Source organism: Rhynchophorus ferrugineus, unplaced genomic scaffold, assembly GCF_030347505.1.
Source record: "Rhynchophorus ferrugineus isolate W39M unplaced genomic scaffold, kcgeb_rfMv2 rfM1, whole genome shotgun sequence".
Taxonomy (NCBI): Eukaryota; Metazoa; Arthropoda; class Insecta; order Coleoptera; family Curculionidae; genus Rhynchophorus; species Rhynchophorus ferrugineus.
Window position 1 is genome coordinate 3655254 of NW_027472580.1, and position 21825 is coordinate 3677078.

The window sequence follows — 21825 nt, forward strand, 5'->3', positions numbered from 1 at the left end:
TTGTACAATATGACGTATGCCCCATTGACCTACCAATTTTAGGTTATCAAATATTTATGCAGTACAAGAAAGACTCATAGTTAATTTATTACTCCTTACTACTCATTGTTAATAAATCAACAGCCAAAGATTAAAACAATGGGACCCTTAAAACGATTTAATAATGTAGTGTTAATTGTATGAAATATCAAACTATGTCAATTTATTTAATTGAACATAATTATATTTGGTGCTTGCATGTATTCTGGATAAAAATCAAATATTTTCAATTGTTTTCTACAACCCATCTTTCATCCTGGCATCTTTCATTCATCTTTCCCATCTTTCTAACAACGTGGGGATACCGTGTCAGCCAAGCCAGGCTATCTCGTTCTAAACATTGAACAGAACTTCCTAGTCTAGTTGCAACAGTGTATTGTTCACAACTCTTGCAACGTGTTGCCGTAAACTGTAAAGCAAGAGGATGATTTTGCATCCTCTGTCTCACTATTGCTGGTCTTTTTGCAACAAAATGTCATTCAGTTTGTTCAATTAACGTCAGTGGATATCTATAGTAATAGTTTCATTCGGTTTTCATGACTGGTAATACATTACACCTTACTGAATTAAAATTCCGTTTATGTGTCGAGGTAGATGACTTTCCTGGGCTAATTTATAATTGTTTGCGCTTGAAATTATCGCAATATATCCACTTTTGATCGCCTGTCACAATTCGCCCCAAAAAACTCTTCATTTTCGCTCAACAAGCAATAAAACCTCATTGAATGAAAGTTCATCGACCGGTTCGAAGTAAGGAAACTAAATGGAAAACTGTTACTTCATGTAGAGGAATGTCAAAACCATCAAATTTAACAGTTAAGTTACGTTGTTTAACAGTAGTTCACAGCGCTGATCAAAATACATGTTAGAGCTTAATATGTAAATATTTGTTATTGTTTTTTCATATTTATTCCTAATTTGAAACTTCCCCTCAATTTTCACTATTATATATGTATCTAAATAAAAACCATAAGGAAATCTTCAACTAATTCATAAAATAGATTTGCATTAATTTCTACATTTTTCCTAAAACTAGTCATTCGACCATTTTCGGTTAAATAAGATAAATAAGGACAAAAAATTAGAAATTTATTGTTAATTGTATCAAATATAAGCTGATTTATCCAATTTGATATCATCGTAAGAAAGAAATTAAGAAAGCAACAATATGCAAGTTATCTGGTACAATAGAAAAACTAGTACACACCTAGTATATAAGTTTTATAACTTATTTTACCAAATAAGGACAAATCATTAATAATTCATTGTTAATTGTATCAAAAATCAGTTGAAATTTGTCCAATTTAATATCATTACATACAATTAGCATTATTGTGGTTTCAATTTATTTACTCTTAATTTGATAATTATCAAAGAAATGACACTTCGACAAAGAAGTATCAATTCAGTGTTAATTTAATAATTTTTATATAAACTTTCTTACTTTGTAAATTTTTGTAAACATTTTTTTGTTTTGACAATGTTGTTGCTAATAAATTGTTTTAAGTCATTAATTTTAACACTATATAAGGAAATATCTAAAAAGTACTTAAATATAGGTTTGGGTTTATACAGCCTTTAGTTAATCATTAGTTTTCAATGATTGTTGTTGTTGTTATATATATATATATATATATATATATATATATATATATATATATACTCCTAATTGGACTACAATGATAGTTCAATGAAAAATAACAGTTTTATATAAGGATTTATATAACCCCGTGTTTCGATCTTTTCTAAGCTTAGTTTTGTTTTGATAATTTTTTTGCTAGTGGCAAGTTATTTTACGCTTTATAAAGAAACATTAAAAAAAGAGATTATATGAAAATACATAAAAAAATTCCAATATAGGTTTGTGTTTATACAGTCTTTAATAATCACTAAGACTCATCAGTTTTCATTTGAAATTTAACCATAACCGACCATATTTGTCATTTTCGATCAGAAAGAGAGCCAACAACATGCAAGTCATCTCGTATATAATCTGGCACAGTAGAAACATTCACACACACACACACCTAATATCTTATTTGATCAAACAAAGGCAACTAGTTAACAATTCATTGTTAATTTTATCAAATATAGTTCAAATTTGTGTAATTTAATATTGTTAGATAAACATTGGCAACATTGTGATTTTGATTCTTTTGCCCCTAATATGACAAATAACGAGAAAATGACATTGGACAACAACTTGAAATCGAAAACGACACAAACAGACACACAAAGAATTAACAATACATGGTTCCAATTTACGTTTCACTTTCTGAATTAGAATTATAAAGAGATAGAATTATAAAGAATATAAAGAATATAGAAAAACATTTATTATCAAACAAAACACTGTTAACTCTTAATATATTCATTGATATCTATTTCTCATACAATAGGGGACACCTACACACCTCTAATCCTTGTTTTACGACTTACCTGACCAAATGGAGCCACAGGTAATTTAACGATAACTTTCGAAGCCATCTCGTCCAGACAGATGCCAAAACAAAGCGGTTCCGACGATGAATCGAGGATATTTAATGCGTAAAAAGCGACCACGAGTAATCTCGTCCTACGGTAGCCGATTGATGACCAGCTAAATATAATTGCTCTCACCGGACATGGAAAAGTTCCTTCAACTCGCCGAAATCGTCAGGTAAACACGCCGAATATCAGACATCGACAACAATACACAACTCGCAAAGGTCGTAGCACTGCATGCCGATGAGATTCGCGATGTTTGGACGCCTAAACGATGGAAATCGGTCGGAAACGTTGATGGTCGCGACTTAAATTCGAGGATTTGCCCAAGATGTGAACGCAAATCGATTAATTCCAATCGGCTACTCGCACGGTGCCTTTATTTCACGCGATTTTTCAGCAGAAACGGCATCGCTCCTTTCCGTTTTATCGATTGCGCTGTCTTGACATGCTCGGTGTGGGTTTGCCACGGGGGTTGACGGATTGGTATGGCCCCTGGGAAAATAGCGACCGTATCCTGGGCGCCAAAGACAAATATCCTTCGTTATTTTTCGACTTTTTCATCTAATTCTGTTTTTGTAATATATACGGGCTGTTGTGCATATAAATTACATTATTAACAAGAAATTCATATGATAATAAACGAAATCAAGTAGAGGAGATGGACAAAATAATATAAACACCTGGCATATGCACAATATTTTGAATTCTTTAGGTTTTGAGCCACCATTTGTTTTTAAAATAGCTACAGTTCTTCACGTAATAGATTCTTAGAGTATTTGAATAGTTTCCAATGGAACATTGTCTCATTATTACACCAGAACATTGCTTCGTTGATGTTGAAGATCTACTCATTATTAGGTGGAAGGTTGGACAGTATTTGAATCACTTTTTATGAAAATATGTATTTAATTGGTATTTTGATCATGTATTTTGTAGATAGTATTTCAAATATTTTATGGCTTCAAAATACCTATGAACATTTTTTTAATTAATTACATCTTGCATTATATATGCTTAGTACAATCTTAATTTACAAATTAATTTATTACTACTGTTCTGTATGGGATTTATATATCAGTATGTATTTCCTAAATTAAAATAAAAATAAACTACTTAAGCTAAAGTTAAGAATACATTTATACGTGACACAAGTTGGTGTGGTTTGGTTGGCTTCAATCTTCAGATTTCCTGCATGTTGTCCAGTAACTGTACTGCTTCCACGTTGCAGTGATTTAGCAGACTTATTTCATGTTTTAAGGCGAAATCTTTAAATAATTCGTACATTCATTTGATTTTAATATAATCATGCAGCTCTTCGTTGGTTACGTAGCAATAAACATTGGTAATTAATCGTAGAGCACTGTTTTGGGTGCGCTGGATTACTAGCTGGTTTGATATTTTAGTGAATGCATCCCATAGGTCCAAATTGGCTTTATGATTGACTGATAAACCAATCTCTTTGATTTTAGGTCAAGTTGAGGGTATCTTTCGACTAACCAGTACAGTTTCTTAAATTTGAGTCTAATCTGCTCTGCTTATGCATGCCGAGAGGTGCCTGCTTGAGAAATCGGGAATCCTTCAAATGATATAATGAGGCTTTTGTCATTTCTGTATTTTTCAGTATTTAGTCCATTTGTAGATCTTGTTTTGGCCGCACTTCGTACTTTTTCTATAGTCGTAGACAGAAATAAATATTTTTCAATGATAACTGTGTCGTCGGCAAATATTCCCCGGACTGTTTCTTTTGTTGTTGGAATATCAGAAGTTCAGCAGAAATAGGTTTAAGTGTTAAGACGAAAAGATTCTTTCGAAAAGATATGATACCAGCAGTTGATAATAATTCCGCCGTAGCAATTTGCTCATTTTGTAGATTAATCCCAAATGCAATACCCAATTAAAAGCTTGTGAGACGTCCAGGAATATTGTCAAGCAGTATTTCTTTTCTTCGAATGCCATTTCAACAACCGCTGTTACTCTGTCGCACTTAGTTGATTGTCGAGATGGTGAAACCAAGCTAGAAATCTGTTATTTCTATAAATATGTTAATGTTCAACTGTTATATCTGTTTGTCAGAAACACACTCACAATCAATCACATCAATCATCAGTTAATACATCCCTGTACCACAAGATAGAACTCTCTTTACGAGCTTATAGTACAGCTTATGAAAATTAACTCGAAATTATATGACATTTGATAAGTTGGGTAAGACTAAGACTTTCCCAACCATAGAACTAGAATATTGAAGCCATTATCATTAGTTTTTTACTTTTATAAGTTTATTTTACACTGTCACTTAAAATAAATGTATAACAGGAGTAGCAGTATTAGTAAAGAACATTTATGCCGGCTTGGTTGGCGCAGTGGTAAAAACGACAGGACGGTCCTCCTACTATTGCGATAGTCGCGGGTTCGAATTCTGCTGGGGCATCGTCGTAAATTTATGTTTGTGATTGTTTAACATTTGTAATGATCCTTAGGCAAGAGTGCTGAGAAAAACCGACAAGGAAAATTATCTCAGTCACGCCAGTAATCAGGCTGGGTAAGACCGGATGTCTTCTGGGATGATTTCTAAGTTGGTCATTCACTCAGTAGACTTAATGCCGAGGACTGTTGATAACAGGTTGATATAATATATAAAAGAAGAATATTATAATCAGCTTCCTAAGCAATTAAAGGAAAAAGTTTACCATCGTTGAATACTACCCAAATGTAAAATACTCTTAATCTAATATGACCCAAGTTTGAGCTTATCAGGACCTGTAGGAAGATTTTTTCTTTAGCAGTTTTTATTTATACTCATTAAGAGGCTGTTAGAGTATGATAGTACAAAATTTACTATTTATGAAAGGATGTTTATGTTTTACTGATTATTCGTTTCTAATGCTCGTCAGATTCGCTTTATTTTAACCGTCGAAGAGCATATAAAAAACTGTGGTTATATTATGTCGTCTTTTCCCGGTATATTAGTAGTAGAAACCATGGAAAATTATCTAGAATATCTATTTGATTTTATAAAAGTAAAATAAAATTAAAACTTCATCTAAAATCATAAAAATTAAGATATAAATCCAAAAGAGAGGCGATAAAACGCTAATTTAAGTTGAAATTGTATGTAATAAATATAAATAATATGAAGTAATCAAAAAAATAATAAAATAATGTTTAGATTATGATTCAAAATTAATATAGCAAATACATTTTTAATGAAATTTCATTCAGAAGTAAATATCTAAATATAATAAAAAATATAAATAGGGTTACAATTTCTAACAGAATTGAAGTGATTCAAAGTTATTGAAAATATGAAATTTTAAACACTAAAAAGCCATCCATATCCAAAATAGATGTGCAAATACATTTTTAGCCAAATCTGATTGAAAAATGTGAAAATTAGAATGGTAGAATAGGTAGAAATATTGATAATGCTATGCTTGAAATTACAGCTATCTACAAAAATATCCATTTTCATACATTAGACAGTAGGCCATTCTTTAAATCTAACATCTAACCAGTTCTTGAATTGTTTAGAACTTTATAAATTAATGGATATTTACCTGAACTGCATTAATTGTTAAATTAAATCTTTAAGAAATAAACCAATATGAATTAGAAAACAACTATATACAAAAAATAAATATCTTGAATATCATATAAATAAAATAACATTCAAATTTTTGTAAAAGTTTATATAATATTACAAAAATCATAATATAAAACGAAAATACAGATGATAATTTATGAAATTTAGTTGAAACGTTATTTAATAATTAGTAAAGTAATAAATTATCTATGTATATAATGAATTTTAATTGAAAAGCACGATACTTTACTTGTATATATACTGTAATTAACTTTCAATTTATATAAAAGAGCATCACGACAAAATGGTGAAGGAAATTTGCTTAGGAATATTTATATGAATTTTATGGTCTCGTTGACTAGACAGAATTAATTTCAAATTTTTGTATTATTATTTTAAGTTTTATTGTAAGCGTCATATTTATTGTTTTCTGATGCTTAAAAGTAAGTATTAAAATATATTCGAGCTCTGCAGTTTTTTGCGTTGCCTATATACAAGACATTAAAATCTAAATATCTTGTATAAACATGTAATACCTCCATATTTATTAAACATAATAAAGTACAATCGTTACTTACCAATATGCTATTTAAAAAATGACGAGCTTCTTCTTCGTGCGGTGATATAGGTGGTAAAATTATGGTATTTAAAGGCACTTTCTTGTGATCGCCGATAGAATTCTTCCTAGCGTACTTTATTTGTCTCATTATCTTTTAAGCTATCTATTACCTAAAGTAAACACGTGGACACATAACCAAAACTTCTACATTCGATACTTACAATAAACTTACTTAAAAAGAGGAGAACTCACACATTTTCAAATAAATTATATCAAAATTTCTATAAACTACACTAACCCATGTACGTTTATTGTCAATCTCATGACTGACCAAATTCAATTACGCCCGTCTTTGTCTCTCTAATCGTACTTCGCGCGAGCATTAATCGTTCATCCTCTTTTATGGTTTTACCCCCGTTCCTGTAATATACAGTCGCCAAGGTAACGTATAACAACGAATAAATAATACAGTGGTTTAAAACATCAACGATTACTGTCAAGTAATGAAGTAAATTATGTTATTTATCTTTCTGGGATATCTTATTCATTGATATTAAGTGTATGGAAAAGTAATCTGCGATTATGATACTTAAATATAAAACGTCATAAGTTTCTCTAGCAAGTAATCTATTAAAATGAATAACGGACATCATAATATTGGTTAATCGAAGCAAAAAAAAAATTGATCAAAGTTTTAATACATTTTTCACTATAAGTTTTATGGTATGGAAAAATGTCTAGGCTACCATATGGTGCTTTGAGAGTTAAATTTGATTCGATTTCGATTTTTTGATCAGTATTTAAAGATAAATACGGTTGCGTGTTATTACAGATAGTAACTTAGTCGTTAAATTAATGAATTAGTTTTTAAAACGCATAGATAGTATCTTTGTTTATCTCTGGGAGATAAAATTGTAATATTATTATTAAATTCTTTGTATTTCTTACTCATGTATTGGACAAATTCATAATTTTTGCATTATTTGATGGAAATCCATGCCAAACAAAATAAGAACTTGCAGTATTAATGAATCATAAACAATGAACTGATTTACGACTTGGTGAATTAAATTTGATGTAAACCATTGATGAAGATATAACCGAAAATAGCTCATCAAACTGCAGACCAGATTGGCAATATATTATGACAGTACCCGACCACTTATAATTTAGAATATATTTGATACTTTACCCGCATTATAGCCCAGACCTAGTCCTCTTTGGTTATCAATTTTCATGTCTATGCAGAATGTTCTACTCGAATACGCTTAGTTTCATCTAAACAAATCAGAAATTGGATTTTTGAGATTCATAAAAGGTGGAAAACTTTATAACTTCTAAGATGTAATCACATTTTCAATAAAAAAATGAAAGCTTCTGTAATAAGAATCGTTCTTTTTCTCTCCTATTATTAAAATTTTTATTTCCCTAAATATTTTAACTATACTTTCTTCAATCTGGTATGCGTTTGTTAATATTGTTACATAGCTTAAGACAATGTCTCAGTTCGTTATTATCATCAACCTGTAGATGTCGCTCGAGAAGGGCATCTATAGGTGTGTTTGTTCGTGTCTGTTCATTTGTTTGACTGGGTTTTTTTGTTTGATCATTCACTGTCATTTCATGGAAGGAATTTTCACAGGAACTAAAAACACCGATTAAGTCTAAACTTTATGTGTGTTGTTACAGTTAAATGTTGTTGATGGGGCTTGACTAACAAGCTAAGGGCTAACGGGTCCTTTTTTTCTCCAGTCATAGAATAGTCCGACATAGAAGATGTTTTTCAATACAAAAAGTTGTGACTAAATTATGATCTCCCGAACCACAGAGAGCGCCACAAGCGGGATATTAAAACAAATCTATTTTAATTAAACATTTTTATTTATAAGAATATAGACATAATAATAATATAACGAAAATGTAAGGTTTGAATACTAAATAAAATAAAAACTCTAACTTATAACTAATTTAACAATTGATGTTTAACAAAAATGAAAAAGGTTTTATTAGGTTGATAATATATTGAAATTTTACTATTAATACGTATTAATACAAAAATTTCCTATCAGTATTAATGTGGTTATTATTATTAAGTATTATTCATGTAATATCTACCAACTATTTTGAGAAATATAATTAACTGTATTAAAAAAAATATTAAAATTTACTGGTAACATTTCATTTCAAATAAATTTACACTCCCAGTTTACTTCCTTGTGGTGTGGATTTCACCAAATTAACTAAAGAAAAACAAAATACCGCTAATTACATTCAAAATCAGCATTTTCCTAAGGAAAAGTATATATAGTCTATTAAAAACAGCAGTGAAGCCACGATCATCTGAATTGATGACGCAATGTTGCCGCATCAACTCTGAATTTTAGTATTTTTTACTTTGACATGTAACAAAATTCTAATCTAAATAAAATAATTAAACAAAAATGTTTTCTAATATGATTTATTTTAACATTATACTACATCTAATACACATATTACCAAAGAACTTAAAACTACAATTAATTATACAGCCACAAAAATTTAGAGGTTAGAGTTGTTTTATTATATTTACATTAACTCTTTTCCACACCGCCCATTCGGTAAAGTTCCAGGCGTGCTTTTTTATGTAGTGGTATCCCCCGAAGTCCTAATCCACCTAATTAGCAATTGTATATCTGAATAATGTATTTTACTTTCATTAGAGAGCATATTTACCTTTTACGTTTAGTTCTTGTGTCGTTCGATACAGTGTAAAGACTTTCTGACATCACTGTATTTCTCCTTAGTTTATTATGTTAATATCTGTGTAAATTTTTCTTGATAAAACTAGATTTAATCACGCATTCTGCAACATGGTTTCTTTGAAACTTATTTTATATAATTTAAAGCATTCCTTAATTGCTCTTTCGGCTTTTTATGGACACTTTCCAGGCTAACAATTTCCTCTGAAATATTTGTATTAAATTATGTTTCCATTGAAAAAAATATATATTGTTTTTATACATTTCGTATCCAAGTTTTAATCCCAACAGTTATTAAAATTATCAACTAATAAAATTAGTTTGCAGGGTAAATAAATATTATAATTAAGAAAAGAAAATATTTTCGGAAATAATAGAATTATTTTTGATTGAGATTTATGGATCACACACCTGATTAAAAAAAAATTGGTTATTTTACCTCGATAACAGGTGGGTCGCACCGGTATACGTTTCCATGGCAACCCTACGTCACAAACAACTGTCAGCTTAACAATTAAAAATGCGGGTTGTTAGGATGCAGTTAAGGGGGTTCGACCTATGCGTCAAGTTTTTTGAAGTTTTTAGCTTTTACGTAACTCTATTGATTTGCATAATCTGTTTTTACAAGGTTTTTCTGAAAGTGATCGAGCACTCCAATAGTCGAATATGAGCGGCGACTTTATCGTCAACGACGTAAGTTGTTTCTTTGTTCGTATCGTTTTTTTGTGAAAATCGTTTTTGTTACCCCGTAGCATGATCTCGGGGAGGACTTTTCGCTGATAAAGAAACTGGAGTATCAGCATCTAAGACTGGAGGAAAAAGCTGCGAAATCCAAACAAGAACAAAAATTATTTTGTGCCCATCCGAAACGAATATTGTCCGATTCTGAAAGTACGGTTTCGAATTCTTCTCGGAGTTGTGTTAATGGTGGTGGTGGTTCCGATATTTTACACTGTGAAAATGACCAGTTCGTTTATCAAGAAAGAAAGGTAATGTTTCTTACCCCAATCTCAATATTATTTATGTAAGGTTATGTTTTTCTTGTTTGTTATGAGACTGACGGTTGTTTACACGGCAGTGTTGTCAGGCCTACCAAAATTATGGTAAATCTACTGTTTTCTCCAAGTTTGATGTATTTTTGTTTGTGTTAAAACTTTTTTCGATTATCTATTTTGATATTATAAAACAATTATCAAGTATGGTGGTATTATTGTATTTTTACTTATTCTTTTCTGTCAATACCTGTGTATTGGACCCTACACAGAAACTTTTCTTAGCATAGTATTTTCTGTACCATTATCTCTAATATCTTGCCACATCCAGTAGTGTTATTCTTCTATAATTTTTTTTTTTTTTTAATGGAAACCTGAGACATTTTCTGTTGTTTATATATTTCACTATTATTATTGCTTTTCTAATATTGTTCCTCCTATATTTTATTAGTTCCAAAATTATCCGAACTTTACCAGCCACTTAGATGTTATTCTTATATAAAATTTCGTAGTCCTTTTGATCTTTTCTTGTGTTTGTTCAATTTGTATTTTTTTTTCCTGTTCTGGCTTAGTATTCATCTTTGATTCTTTTATTTATCGCTTTCTGCATTAGTCCTTTATTCTCTTTCTTTATTTGGCGTAGTTCTTTTTTACAAAATTTCTATTCTTATTCGCTTCTTGTTATAATCTATTTTTTATTTTGAATTATTTCCTTTCCTTTAAATGGAACTAATTTATTATTGTTTTGGCTGGATTGGATTACGAGGGTAGTATAGTAAATATCGTAGGACAAGAATACTCAACGACATTTTGTGTAATCCAATGTACTGGCCTCAGAAAATGTAAGTTTAAAGATGTTACGATCTTTATTATTTGTTTGAGAGCCGGAAGAGTGAAAACTCTCAGAAATTTGTGTAAATACGTATAAAATAATTGACATTGTTTTGTCATTGTATTTAGTACATTTGATTCGTCTTAGTACAATCAATATTAATATTGTGTTAGATTATTCTTTAGATGAATCGTATTTTTTATTTACCACAATATTAGGTGCATGTATTCTGATCAGCGATATCAACTGGTGAGAATGCAAAGTATTAATACAAACAATTCTTCAACAACCTAATCTAACTGTCATTAGTAATATAATTAGATGGTTTTGGCGCTTCTCTACATGAAATAATATTTTCTATGTAGTATTATTGAGTTATATAGTGCGTACCGATGACATTCATTACTTTTCTCGTTTGGTTTGAAGACATCTGCTGTCGAAGACCATCAAAAACTTTTAGAGACTCAGGATGACGCTGCTTCATCATATTCTAATTGGCGGTTTTGGTTTCAACGATTTAGAAGTGGTGATTTTACTGTTATTGACAATGCATATGCATATTGGATGTTTCCAATATGCATATTGGATGCATATTGGAAACTCAGCTTAACTGAAAGCGTATCAGTTGGTGTATCTGATATATCTATTTCCAGATGTCTACATGCGATGAGAAAATTAAAAAGGAGAAAAATGTAATTTCGAATGTAATTTCGTTAACATAAAAATGCAAAATTAATGCCATTTTAAAGTGAAGAAACGGTCAAACGCTCAAGCAACAAAATATAGGATGTTTTTTAATCATATATTGGTTTGTTTTTGTTTATTTTGTTGTGGGATGGATATATTGAGTCTGCTCTCTTTTTAGTCTACCTTTGTTAACTTCTCGTTAGTAATAGCAAATCGTAGTAAAGTTCTCATGTATTAGAACGCTTTTATTATCAATTTTAGAAAAAGGCCCAAACTATTCGAAAGAAACTCCACGAGAAATTATCCGTCATAGGACAGACCGGTCTCGAACAAGCCGAAATCTCACCAATCGGAGACCACGCCAACGTATCGAAGGAATCCATAAACGATCGCTTCCGAACTATGCCCGTTCATGGGGGTTACGACACTAGTAGCGGCGATTCTGTCGATTTCGGCGATGTTTATTCCATCAGGAAGAATGATAAACCCACCAAAGCAAAAACGAACACGAAAACTAGCGAGCAACAAAAACCAAGATCGCCCAGTAAAGTGCAGGGTTGTTATAACAAGGGTCTGACGATACTAGACTATGAGAAAAAGTGTAAGATGGTTTTAGAACGAAGCGTACAAGCTATTATTGATATCAGGTAAGTTGGTCATTAATTAATTCATATTTTATATTGCTACAATTACTGAGAACAGAAGTCTGTTCTAACGAAGTTCGCCCCCTGAATACATTTTCAACTGATTTTCAAACGTTTACGAGAGGACATTGATATCATTGTTTTTCGCTTATGTGTATGTTTAATCAAAATCTGATAACTCGTATAACCAATCTTCTGACACGGTTCTATCCAGTTTGATTATTGTGCAAAAAAGGTTTTATTTAAATTTGTAACTAACCTTTCGGTAATTTATGTTATTAAATCTGTTAACTGCGAAGATGTATGAAACATGTGATATATTTTTTTAAATTTAGTTATTACAACCAGTGCGCAATTAACCATTAAGTTTTCGTTGTTATAACATGCTGACCAATATCTACAATTAAAATATTTACCAAGGCCAGATGGGTTTTTTCGTTTTACATGTCTAACATCATTAGGTTCACATGTAGGATCATCCGTTTTAGAAATGTACCTGACCACCTCAATTTCTAGGTCGCGATAGAGATCACAAAGGCGTACATACCCATATAGTAACAAAGAGAAAACTCAATAGGTGTCTTTGGTTCAATAAGTTTCACCACGTCAAATATTCAGATCGTACTCATTATAGATTTTGTTGGGAAGTCATTCGATTGGTTCTTAAACAGACTTTACCACGCAGATTTACCATTTCATTATTATTTTATCATGTCACGTAACATCATGGCATCATCACCATGACTTCCCACTAATGTTACGTTTAATTTATAAATAAAATTGAATTTAGAAACTACATTTAATTTCTCAAAACAAATGTATTAAATAAAACTTAATAAGAACATAAAATATATATTAAAAATATAAAGAATTAAGGCCAATTATCAATCGCGTTCACAATACATTTCAGTGCTTTAATTTCAAACTTTTGATTTACATGGATATTAGAGTCCGACGCAGCTCCATAGCTGAATTACGTAGCTCCACAATGGTTAGTATCGGGTGATATAAAATAAGCTTGTTGTAAGTTAATAGCTGGGAGTTTCGGCCAAGCAACCAATACATTTTCCTGGACTTAGTGTTAAGCTCGTCGCGTTTCTTTTTTATTTGCTTTTTCCATCTGAGCTTGGCATCCAGAGCCATGCCAATGTATTTTACCATGTTGGCATATGGAATTTGATGTCATTAATACGAGTCGCGTTGTGGCGTAGTCTTCTTATTTCTGATATCTATATCTATTGCCATTGTTTAGTCCAGATAGTATGTTTATCCAGAGCAGATTGGAGTTTCTCTCTGTTACCAATGATATTGCCGTATCATCAGCAAAAGTGATAATTGTGCTATATAATGTTGTGGCGTTAGGAAGAAAGAGTACTGGCACTAACACACTTCCCCGTGGTACGTCAGCCTTCATAAGTTTGAGATCAGAGTATGTTCCTTCATGTTTAACACTGAGGTGTCAATTAATCCAATAAAATTTTAATAGCAGGCACAAATGCTTAGTGATAAGTGACTTTATTTTTACGAATTTTTAATTTCTACAAACTTAAATTCTCAATATATTTGACGTCATCTATGATATATATTGGCTGTTTTATTGGACGGGCTAGATATATCATGGTATTGGTATTGGATTACGAGGGTAGTATGGTAAATATGGTATAAATATATAATATATATCGTATAAATATATATGACCAATACATTTTCCTGGACTTGGTGTTAAGTTCGTCGCGTTTCTTTTTTATTTGCTTTTTCCACCTGAGCTTGGCATCCAGAGCCATGCCAATGTATTTTACCATGTTGGCATATGGAATTTGCATGTCATTAATACGAGTATGTTCCTTCATGTTTAACACTGAAGTGTCAATTAATCCAATAAAATTTTAATAGCGGGCACAAATGCTTAATGATAAGTGACTTTATTTTATACAAAAAGGCCTTCACGCTATACTCTATCAAAAGCCTATATAACATGGAGGAAAACAGTAAAGCACACACCTTTATTTTCTATAAACTTTTCAATCTCATCTGTATTTCAATGGCTTTGGTGAGCTTTGTTGCTTTGAGAGTTTAGCCAAAAATGGCAATAATGAAATATGGCGATATGATTTCACTTCAAGTTTGCAAGTTTCTGTTGTCCTTATTATTTCATCAGTTTTCTGTGCATTTCTTCATGGTTCATTTAACTAAGGGCTTTACTGTTTTTTAAGTATTACTTGCGTCATAGAGCATGTTGATTTTTTTAAATGAAAATAATGCTTAATTTTTTCCGACATTTCCTTAGGACTTGCTATTGTTATATTCTAGGAACAGTTATTGGGATCGAGACATGGTAGTTCATTGTCCTCTTGGTTTGGATGGAATCTTTATTCTAAATGTTCTAAACGATATAGATATATAGTCTACTCAAGGTTATTTTGTACATACGTCATTGCCTGAGTTCAGTTTGGCAAAATTCGAATCTAAATAAAATAATTGAAAAAAATGTTATCAAATATAATTTATTTTAACATTATAGTACATCTAAGAACTACAGTTAACTATACAGCCACAATAGTTTATAGGTTAGAGTTCTAACCTCTTATCACTATTGCTTTCAAGAATTTTGCATACGTCTGACAACCGGATGAATCTGATAGGCTTATTCGTTTACGCGTTTGAGTCAATCATACAGAATTGTGTCTCTGAATTAAATAGAATAAAATGAGAAGCAAAACATTGTCTGATTATAAAAGGATTTTAAAAATTGCTGCAGGCACTACCAGGGGTGTGCAACTCCAATGGTAAGTAGTGGGGCAAAGTTTTGCTTAGTTCAATCATTGGCGGCGCTGATAACGTGAATTTGATTGGTTAGTTTAAAATACTTATGTAGAAAGGAAAATGTAAGGAAAATACTTTGCTTTGATTGGTCTGCCATTTCGCCTGATTTGTGACGTCACATTTATTGGCCAATAGTATTTAAGTAAAAATCAAATTTAACTTTTAAAATTAATTTATTAAAATAAAATCCTATACAAATATATCTAAGTGTAAATAATATAAATGTATATAAACAAAAAGCAAAAAAAACAATTATGGGCTCTATTCTAGGCAAAATTAAAATATCTATAATTCTTCTATAACGCCTTCCCATATTTGTTTAGTGCCATCAATTTTAAAGGATCTATTAGAGTTCTAATTTATCTTGATATATTGAAGGTAAACTTTAAATCCTTCCCTGTTGATAATGCATTAACTTGATTAAACCAAAAATACAATCACACCTCATAATAACTTTTAAACTTTGGTCTTGAAAATCATTATGGATTGGACAGTTGAAACAATAAAAATGTATGTGTTTTTTATATATATTTAGATTTTAGAGTATTTAATCTGTGGAACTACTTAATATAGAATGTAGACAAATATTGCAGGTTGTCTCTTTTTCAGAAGTTTTGTTAAAAAGCCTGAAATAAGACTAAAATACAATATTAGACTCTTGTTTTTCTCAGAGCAAAGTTCTCTGGAACTGCAAATATCGACTCAACTGGTGATTTAACAACCTCAAGTGGTACTAGATCTCCCGTTAAAAAATAATATAAGTTACCTAACATGTTCATCTTCTTCTCAATTTTCTCCGGGAGAATGATGTGAAAAAATTGAAGTGATGATGTGTCCTTTTAAAGATTTCTCGAACATACTAGGTGAAGGATACTGTTTCTACCTCCACGACCTCTAATATATCCAACAAAATTCTTTAAGCGATCTTGGTTAAGATTTCTTAAACAAATATAGTTATTTGTAAATTTAGACAAAATAGATTTCTTTAAGGTAATAAATCCCCTAAAAGTAGCAATTACATTTTTAATTGATGGCACCGTAACAAATATTTTCTTAACAAAGCAATCAAATTTAAATATACAATAGCTCTACTATAAAATTATTGAACACTGATTGTTCTAAAAAGTTAAAGTATTACAAATATTTTAGGGATATTTTACAATTAAAAGTAGTATTTATTACTACTAATTATCCAGTTATCTTAATTATTACTTTCTTGTAAGACTTCTTTATGTAGTGACATCACACTGACAGCATACGAATAACTTGGTAGATTAATTGAATTTTATTACTACTAACATCTTCATAAGTAGGTTTTGATTTTCTGTAAACAAACAATACATAAACAGACATGTAGTAGATAGATAATTTTATATGTACCTGATAAAAACAATTTTGAATATGCATTTACCCTAATGCCTGTTCGTGAAGGAAGGGTAATTCTAAATTTTTCACTAAAATGTCCGTGACAGACACCATGATGTTGATATATTTGTATTGTGGTTTATCCAGGTAACTTACTACTATTTACTTGATCAACCCATTTTTGGAAAGGAGCGAGATCATTCTTTGGGAAACGATGTCTAATTTCCGTAGTAGATTTTTACCCCGGTACACTAGATCTTTTACTACACTGACGCATTGTCATCAATTTTTATATTATTACTCCATAATAATTAATGTAAAACAGAAAATATGCACAACGTAAGACAAAGATTTCTTGATCTAAACAAAAACCAAAACCTTCAAACGACAAATTTAAAAATGAACGCCCATAGAAAATGCTGACTTCACACAATTTAATCGGCCAATCACGTTCCATGTTAGTGGCGGCACCAGAAATTTAAACTAGACTATCACAATTTGCGATCGCAGCGCTACCGTTGATTGAACTAAACAAAACGTTTCCCCAAGGTCGCCTATACCGTGAAATTTCTAGTTTTACACTACATACAGGCACTACATTAACTTACATTAAACATCTTGACGAGGTATGTACAAAAAAACTTTGAATAGACTGTAAGTATTGATTAATTCGCAAAAGAACTGCAGGGGTAAATTGTATTCTAGAACACTCTTGGCTAAAGGAGTCACGCCACCAGACGGTCAAGAGGACGAGTTAAGACGGGCTGTAAGAATAAAAGAGTTCTTCAACAGGTTTTCAAGGAACTATCTATATCCATTATCTAGACAGGTGGGTATAGTGCTTTTTGTCATTCATGATGTAAACAATGCGCTAAATCACACCATAGGTTAAAGAATTATCTGGACAGCATCAAATGGCTGAACCCTTGATTAAACAAAAACTTCTGGCCTCCCATCAGATCGTGCTGAACGGTCTTCAAGCCTACCAGAGTCACTTAACGACATCAGGGGGTGACACCAGTTTCAACCAGCTGAAGATACTGATGAGCAATATTATGGAAATATGTGATTTACATAGGGGAATCAATAAAAACGATGACTATATAAATGAATTTATTGATGTAAGTTGTTGTTTGATACTTACTATATTTTAATTAATTTACTATTTTCAATCTAATAAATGAATATATATATATATATATATATATATATATATATATATATATATATATATATATATATATAACAGGTCAATTGAAAAGTCTCCGCTACTAGAATTAAATCCATATGCTTTTTAGTTAGCTCTAACAAAAAAATATAAAAAGCAATTTCGCTCTAAATATTGCTTTTTGAAGGGAAAAAACACAGTTAAAGCAGAAACTTATGCTGGACACTGCCCCACAAAAATCAACCTTCAACGATTGGTATGCTAAATTTAGACGTGGTGAAATGATCACCGAAGACGGTGAACGCAGTGGATGCCCAAAAGAGGTTGTTACCGACGAAACCATTTAAAAAATTCACAAAATGATTTTGAATGACTATAAATTGAAATTAAATGAAATAGCAGGCACTCTAAAGATATCGACTGAACGTGTACGTCATATCATTCACTAATATTTGGGTATGAGAAAGCTCCGTACAAAGTAGGTGCCGCGCGAGCTCACTTCTGACCAAAACATCGACGAGTTGATGATTCGGAGCAGTGTTTGAAGATTGTAGGAATGTTCGTCGGGTCGGTCGGTCGGTCGAAATGTGTGGCTGCCGCTGCGATTATTTGTCAGAACACTCACTACTATTTTTGGAAGGAATTTGCACGGGAACTAAAAACACTGGTTGAATCAATATTGTTTATTCTAACTTACGATTGATACATGTGGTCGATGGGAGAATGGACAGGATATTAGGTTAAGGTGAAGAAAGTACGGTAGCGCTGTGGAAGTGGTACTGTTACAGGGGGACGGTGATAAGAAAAGAGAGCGAGACGTCGTCGTGATGGCTTTTTATACTCCAGAACTGCATGGTACCAATCCACCGGCGTTGCCAACCTTTGTAGTTGTTGATGGTGAATTGGTGGTGGCCTAAAGGGTCGTGGCGGTCGCCACATAACTCTCCTCCTAGTGGAACAGCCGTGGAACGTACCTATATGTGGTGCAAGTTCCGGAATGCACCCGCAATCACGCAAACAAACGCCCGGGGACTGCCGATGAGATGGGGATCCCAACCTGAGCGAGGAGTTTTACGGAATCAGCCGCCATCGGAGCTGTAGCAGGACGTCGTTCGTCTTGAGGCGTTTAGCTTTGTTTGAGGGTACCTGTAAATGTGTTACGTGTCCCGCTTCGTGATGCGAGGGTGCTCATGTGTTGCTGGTATACATGATGGGCTTCTGTGGTTTTCGTCCATCAGGCTAGTCTCGTGGGATGTCGTCGACCACGTGATGTTGATGAGTTCCGTTCCTCGTGCTGTCCTTCCATGCACGTGTCAAGCACCTGTCGAGTGGCTTATGTTGAGTTGATTTACCTGTTAGGCACTTTGATCACGTCGGGGTCACCAATTGTAGGAATGTTCGTCGGGTCGGTCGGTCGGTCGAAATATGTGGCTGCCGCTACGATTATTTATCAGAACACTCACTACTATTTTTGGAAGGAATTTGCACGGGAACTAAAAACACTGGTTGAATCAATATTGTTTATTCTAACTTACGATTGATACATGTGGTCGATGGGAGAATGGACAGGATATTAGGTTAAGGTGAAGGAAGTACGGTAGCGGTGTGGAAGTGGTACTGTTACAGGGGGACGGTGATAAGAAAAGAGAGCGAGACGTCGTCGTGATGGCCTTTTATACCCTAGAACTGCATGGTACCAATCCACCGGCGTTGCCAACCTTTGTAGTTGTTGATGGTGAATTGGTGGTGGCCTAAAGGGTCGTGGCGGTCGCCACAAGATGATCAAGCGTAATAAACCCGAGTTTCTGCGTCGATATGTGACAATGGATGAAACATTGTTCCATCATTTCACTCCGAAGTCCAATCGACAGTCATCCGAGTGAACTGCACACGATCAACCCGCTCCAAAGCGTGGGAAAACGCTACAGTCGGCTGGCAAGCTTATGGCGTCTGTATTTTGGGATGTGCATGGAATAATTTTCATTGACTACGGAAGGACCATCAACAACGACTATTACATAGCGTTATTGAACCGTTTGAAGCACGAAATCGCCGAAAAACGGCCGAATTTGAAGAAAAAGAAAGTGTTGCTTCACCAAGACAATGCACCGTGTCACAAGTCAGTGAAAACTATGGCAAAAATCCATGAATTGGGCTTGGATTTGCTTCCTGAGCCACCGTATTCTCCAGTCTGGCCCCCAGCCACTATTTCCTGTCCGCCGAAAGTGAGGCCTATTTTGAAGAAAAGGACAAATCGTATTACAAAATTGGCATCGAAAAGTTGGAGGGTCGCTGTAGTCAATGTATCACCCTTGAAGGAAATTATGTTGAATAAAAAACTAATTTTTCCAAAAAAATTTGTTTTACTATCGTAGACCGGGGACTTTTCAATTTACCTGTTAAATAGTAATAAAATAAGTCGAACCGAAAATAGCGACTGAAATAGTCGGTAGTAAAAAGTCAACTTCGGTCGAAATTTTCCAACGCTAAAAAATATTATCCAGCGAACTTACAGCAAACACATTATTCCAGAGTTTAAAATTGAGCGCAGAGTTAACTCTTCAACACGTCAATGAGTTGCATCGCAAGCCGGTGGTTTCCGTCACCGAGAGCGCTTTAAAATCGGAGGCATCTAATCTTAGTCTAAGCAAATATGGAATGAATAGCAATAGGAAGTTGAGTAGTAGCAGAAAGAGCTGTAAACATGGGAAAAAGGGCTCTGCCATTGACAAGAGGTACTCCATGTATACGGCCACTGCATCCTTCAGGAAGGATGTCCACTGGAAGAGGACCGTCGAAAATTTAGCAAAGAAGAAGTAAGAATTTTGATATTAGAATTATTCCTTCATATTTAATATAATATCATAGTCTAGAGGTATAGATTTATAAGTATTTAAAAAAATTACTACCCATTTTTTGGTAGATATTTTATATGGGCTATATATATTTATTAGTGCTTAAAAATACATAAAAGAAATAAAAAATTAAACATGCAAAATGTTACTTTTTTTATCACTACATAGTATAAAACAAAGTCGCCTTTTCTGTCCCTATATCCCTATGTGCGCTTAAATCTTTAAAACTACGCAACGGATTTTGATGCGGTTTTTTTCAATAGATAGAGTGATTCAAGAGGAAGGTTTATATGTATAATACATGCATAATATACTAAGGCAACATTGCTAATTTTAGAGGTTTCTAACGTGATGTAAATTAACCTATTTTTTAGGCTTATTTAGCAATTAGCAAAAACGCTGCCTAACCCTACGAGTTAGATCAAATTAATGTACTACAGTATTGTACACCATAAAAAGGTCTACAAAAAAGTCCGCGATGGTATATGTTTATCTTTTAGGGATAACCCACATTAACCATTTTTATTGTTTACTTTTTACGTGAGAAAATGGCTTATTTACGAAGCTATTTTAAGCAATACGGCATTAATCCTTATCGAATTAAGTACCTTAAATACAGTGTGCAATTAATATAGATCAATATGGTTCCTTACAGCATGTAAATTAAACAAATATTTTCGGTGATATTACAAATTTAAAATTTGCGTTTAAAAATGTGTAATGTAATAAAAATTGTATGAATTTAGATATTCCAAAGATAGCAGGAAATCTTCATAGTAAGTATAGGGGAAGAGGAATTGTTTTACTCCAAATTTAATGCGTGCAGGCCAAGGGCAGTAATGAATGAACCAAAAATACTGGATCGATTTTAATCATGTTTTCATTGAGTGACATAGGCATATATATTTTATGCCCGTGCAAAGTCGGAGCGGGCCGCTATGTTTTTATATACAACGTTCATATTTTTTCTGTAGTGTATTTAATTTAGTATCAGCATTGCACCCGTGCGAAGCCGGGGCGGGTCGCTAGTTATATATATAATAAAAAAATATA

The 21825-nt window shown here is 32.5% G+C and overlaps 2 protein-coding genes across 6 annotated transcripts in view; one reads left to right on the forward strand and one right to left on the reverse strand.

Annotated features, from left to right (window-relative positions):
- Positions 1 to 7092, reverse strand: part of LOC143202395 (uncharacterized) — a 32711-nt gene extending 25619 nt beyond the window's left edge. The window contains exons 1-2 of one of the 5 annotated variants that reach the window (XM_076413888.1): positions 6901 to 7092; positions 6688 to 6838 (exon numbers count right to left, since the gene is read on the reverse strand). In XM_076413888.1, the coding sequence (XP_076270003.1) occupies positions 6688 to 6816 (129 nt within the window). In that variant the 5' untranslated portion in view covers positions 6817 to 6838; positions 6901 to 7092. Of the gene's footprint in view, positions 1 to 2478; positions 3059 to 6687; positions 6839 to 6889 lie in introns of those variants that run through there. The other 4 variants (XM_076413905.1, XM_076413898.1, XM_076413939.1 and 1 more) reach the window with 4 other exon arrangements.
- A 2779-nt stretch (positions 7093 to 9871) lies between these two features.
- LOC143202462 (uncharacterized) overlaps positions 9872 to 21825 on the forward strand; it is a 126642-nt gene continuing 114688 nt past the window's right edge. Inside the window, exons 1-6 of the mRNA XM_076414023.1 lie at positions 9872 to 10099; positions 10159 to 10395; positions 12179 to 12564; positions 17455 to 17578; positions 17637 to 17870; positions 20450 to 20733. Of these exons, the coding sequence (XP_076270138.1) occupies positions 10073 to 10099; positions 10159 to 10395; positions 12179 to 12564; positions 17455 to 17578; positions 17637 to 17870; positions 20450 to 20733 (1292 nt within the window). The 5' untranslated portion in view covers positions 9872 to 10072. The remainder of the gene's footprint in view (positions 10100 to 10158; positions 10396 to 12178; positions 12565 to 17454; positions 17579 to 17636; positions 17871 to 20449; positions 20734 to 21825) is intronic.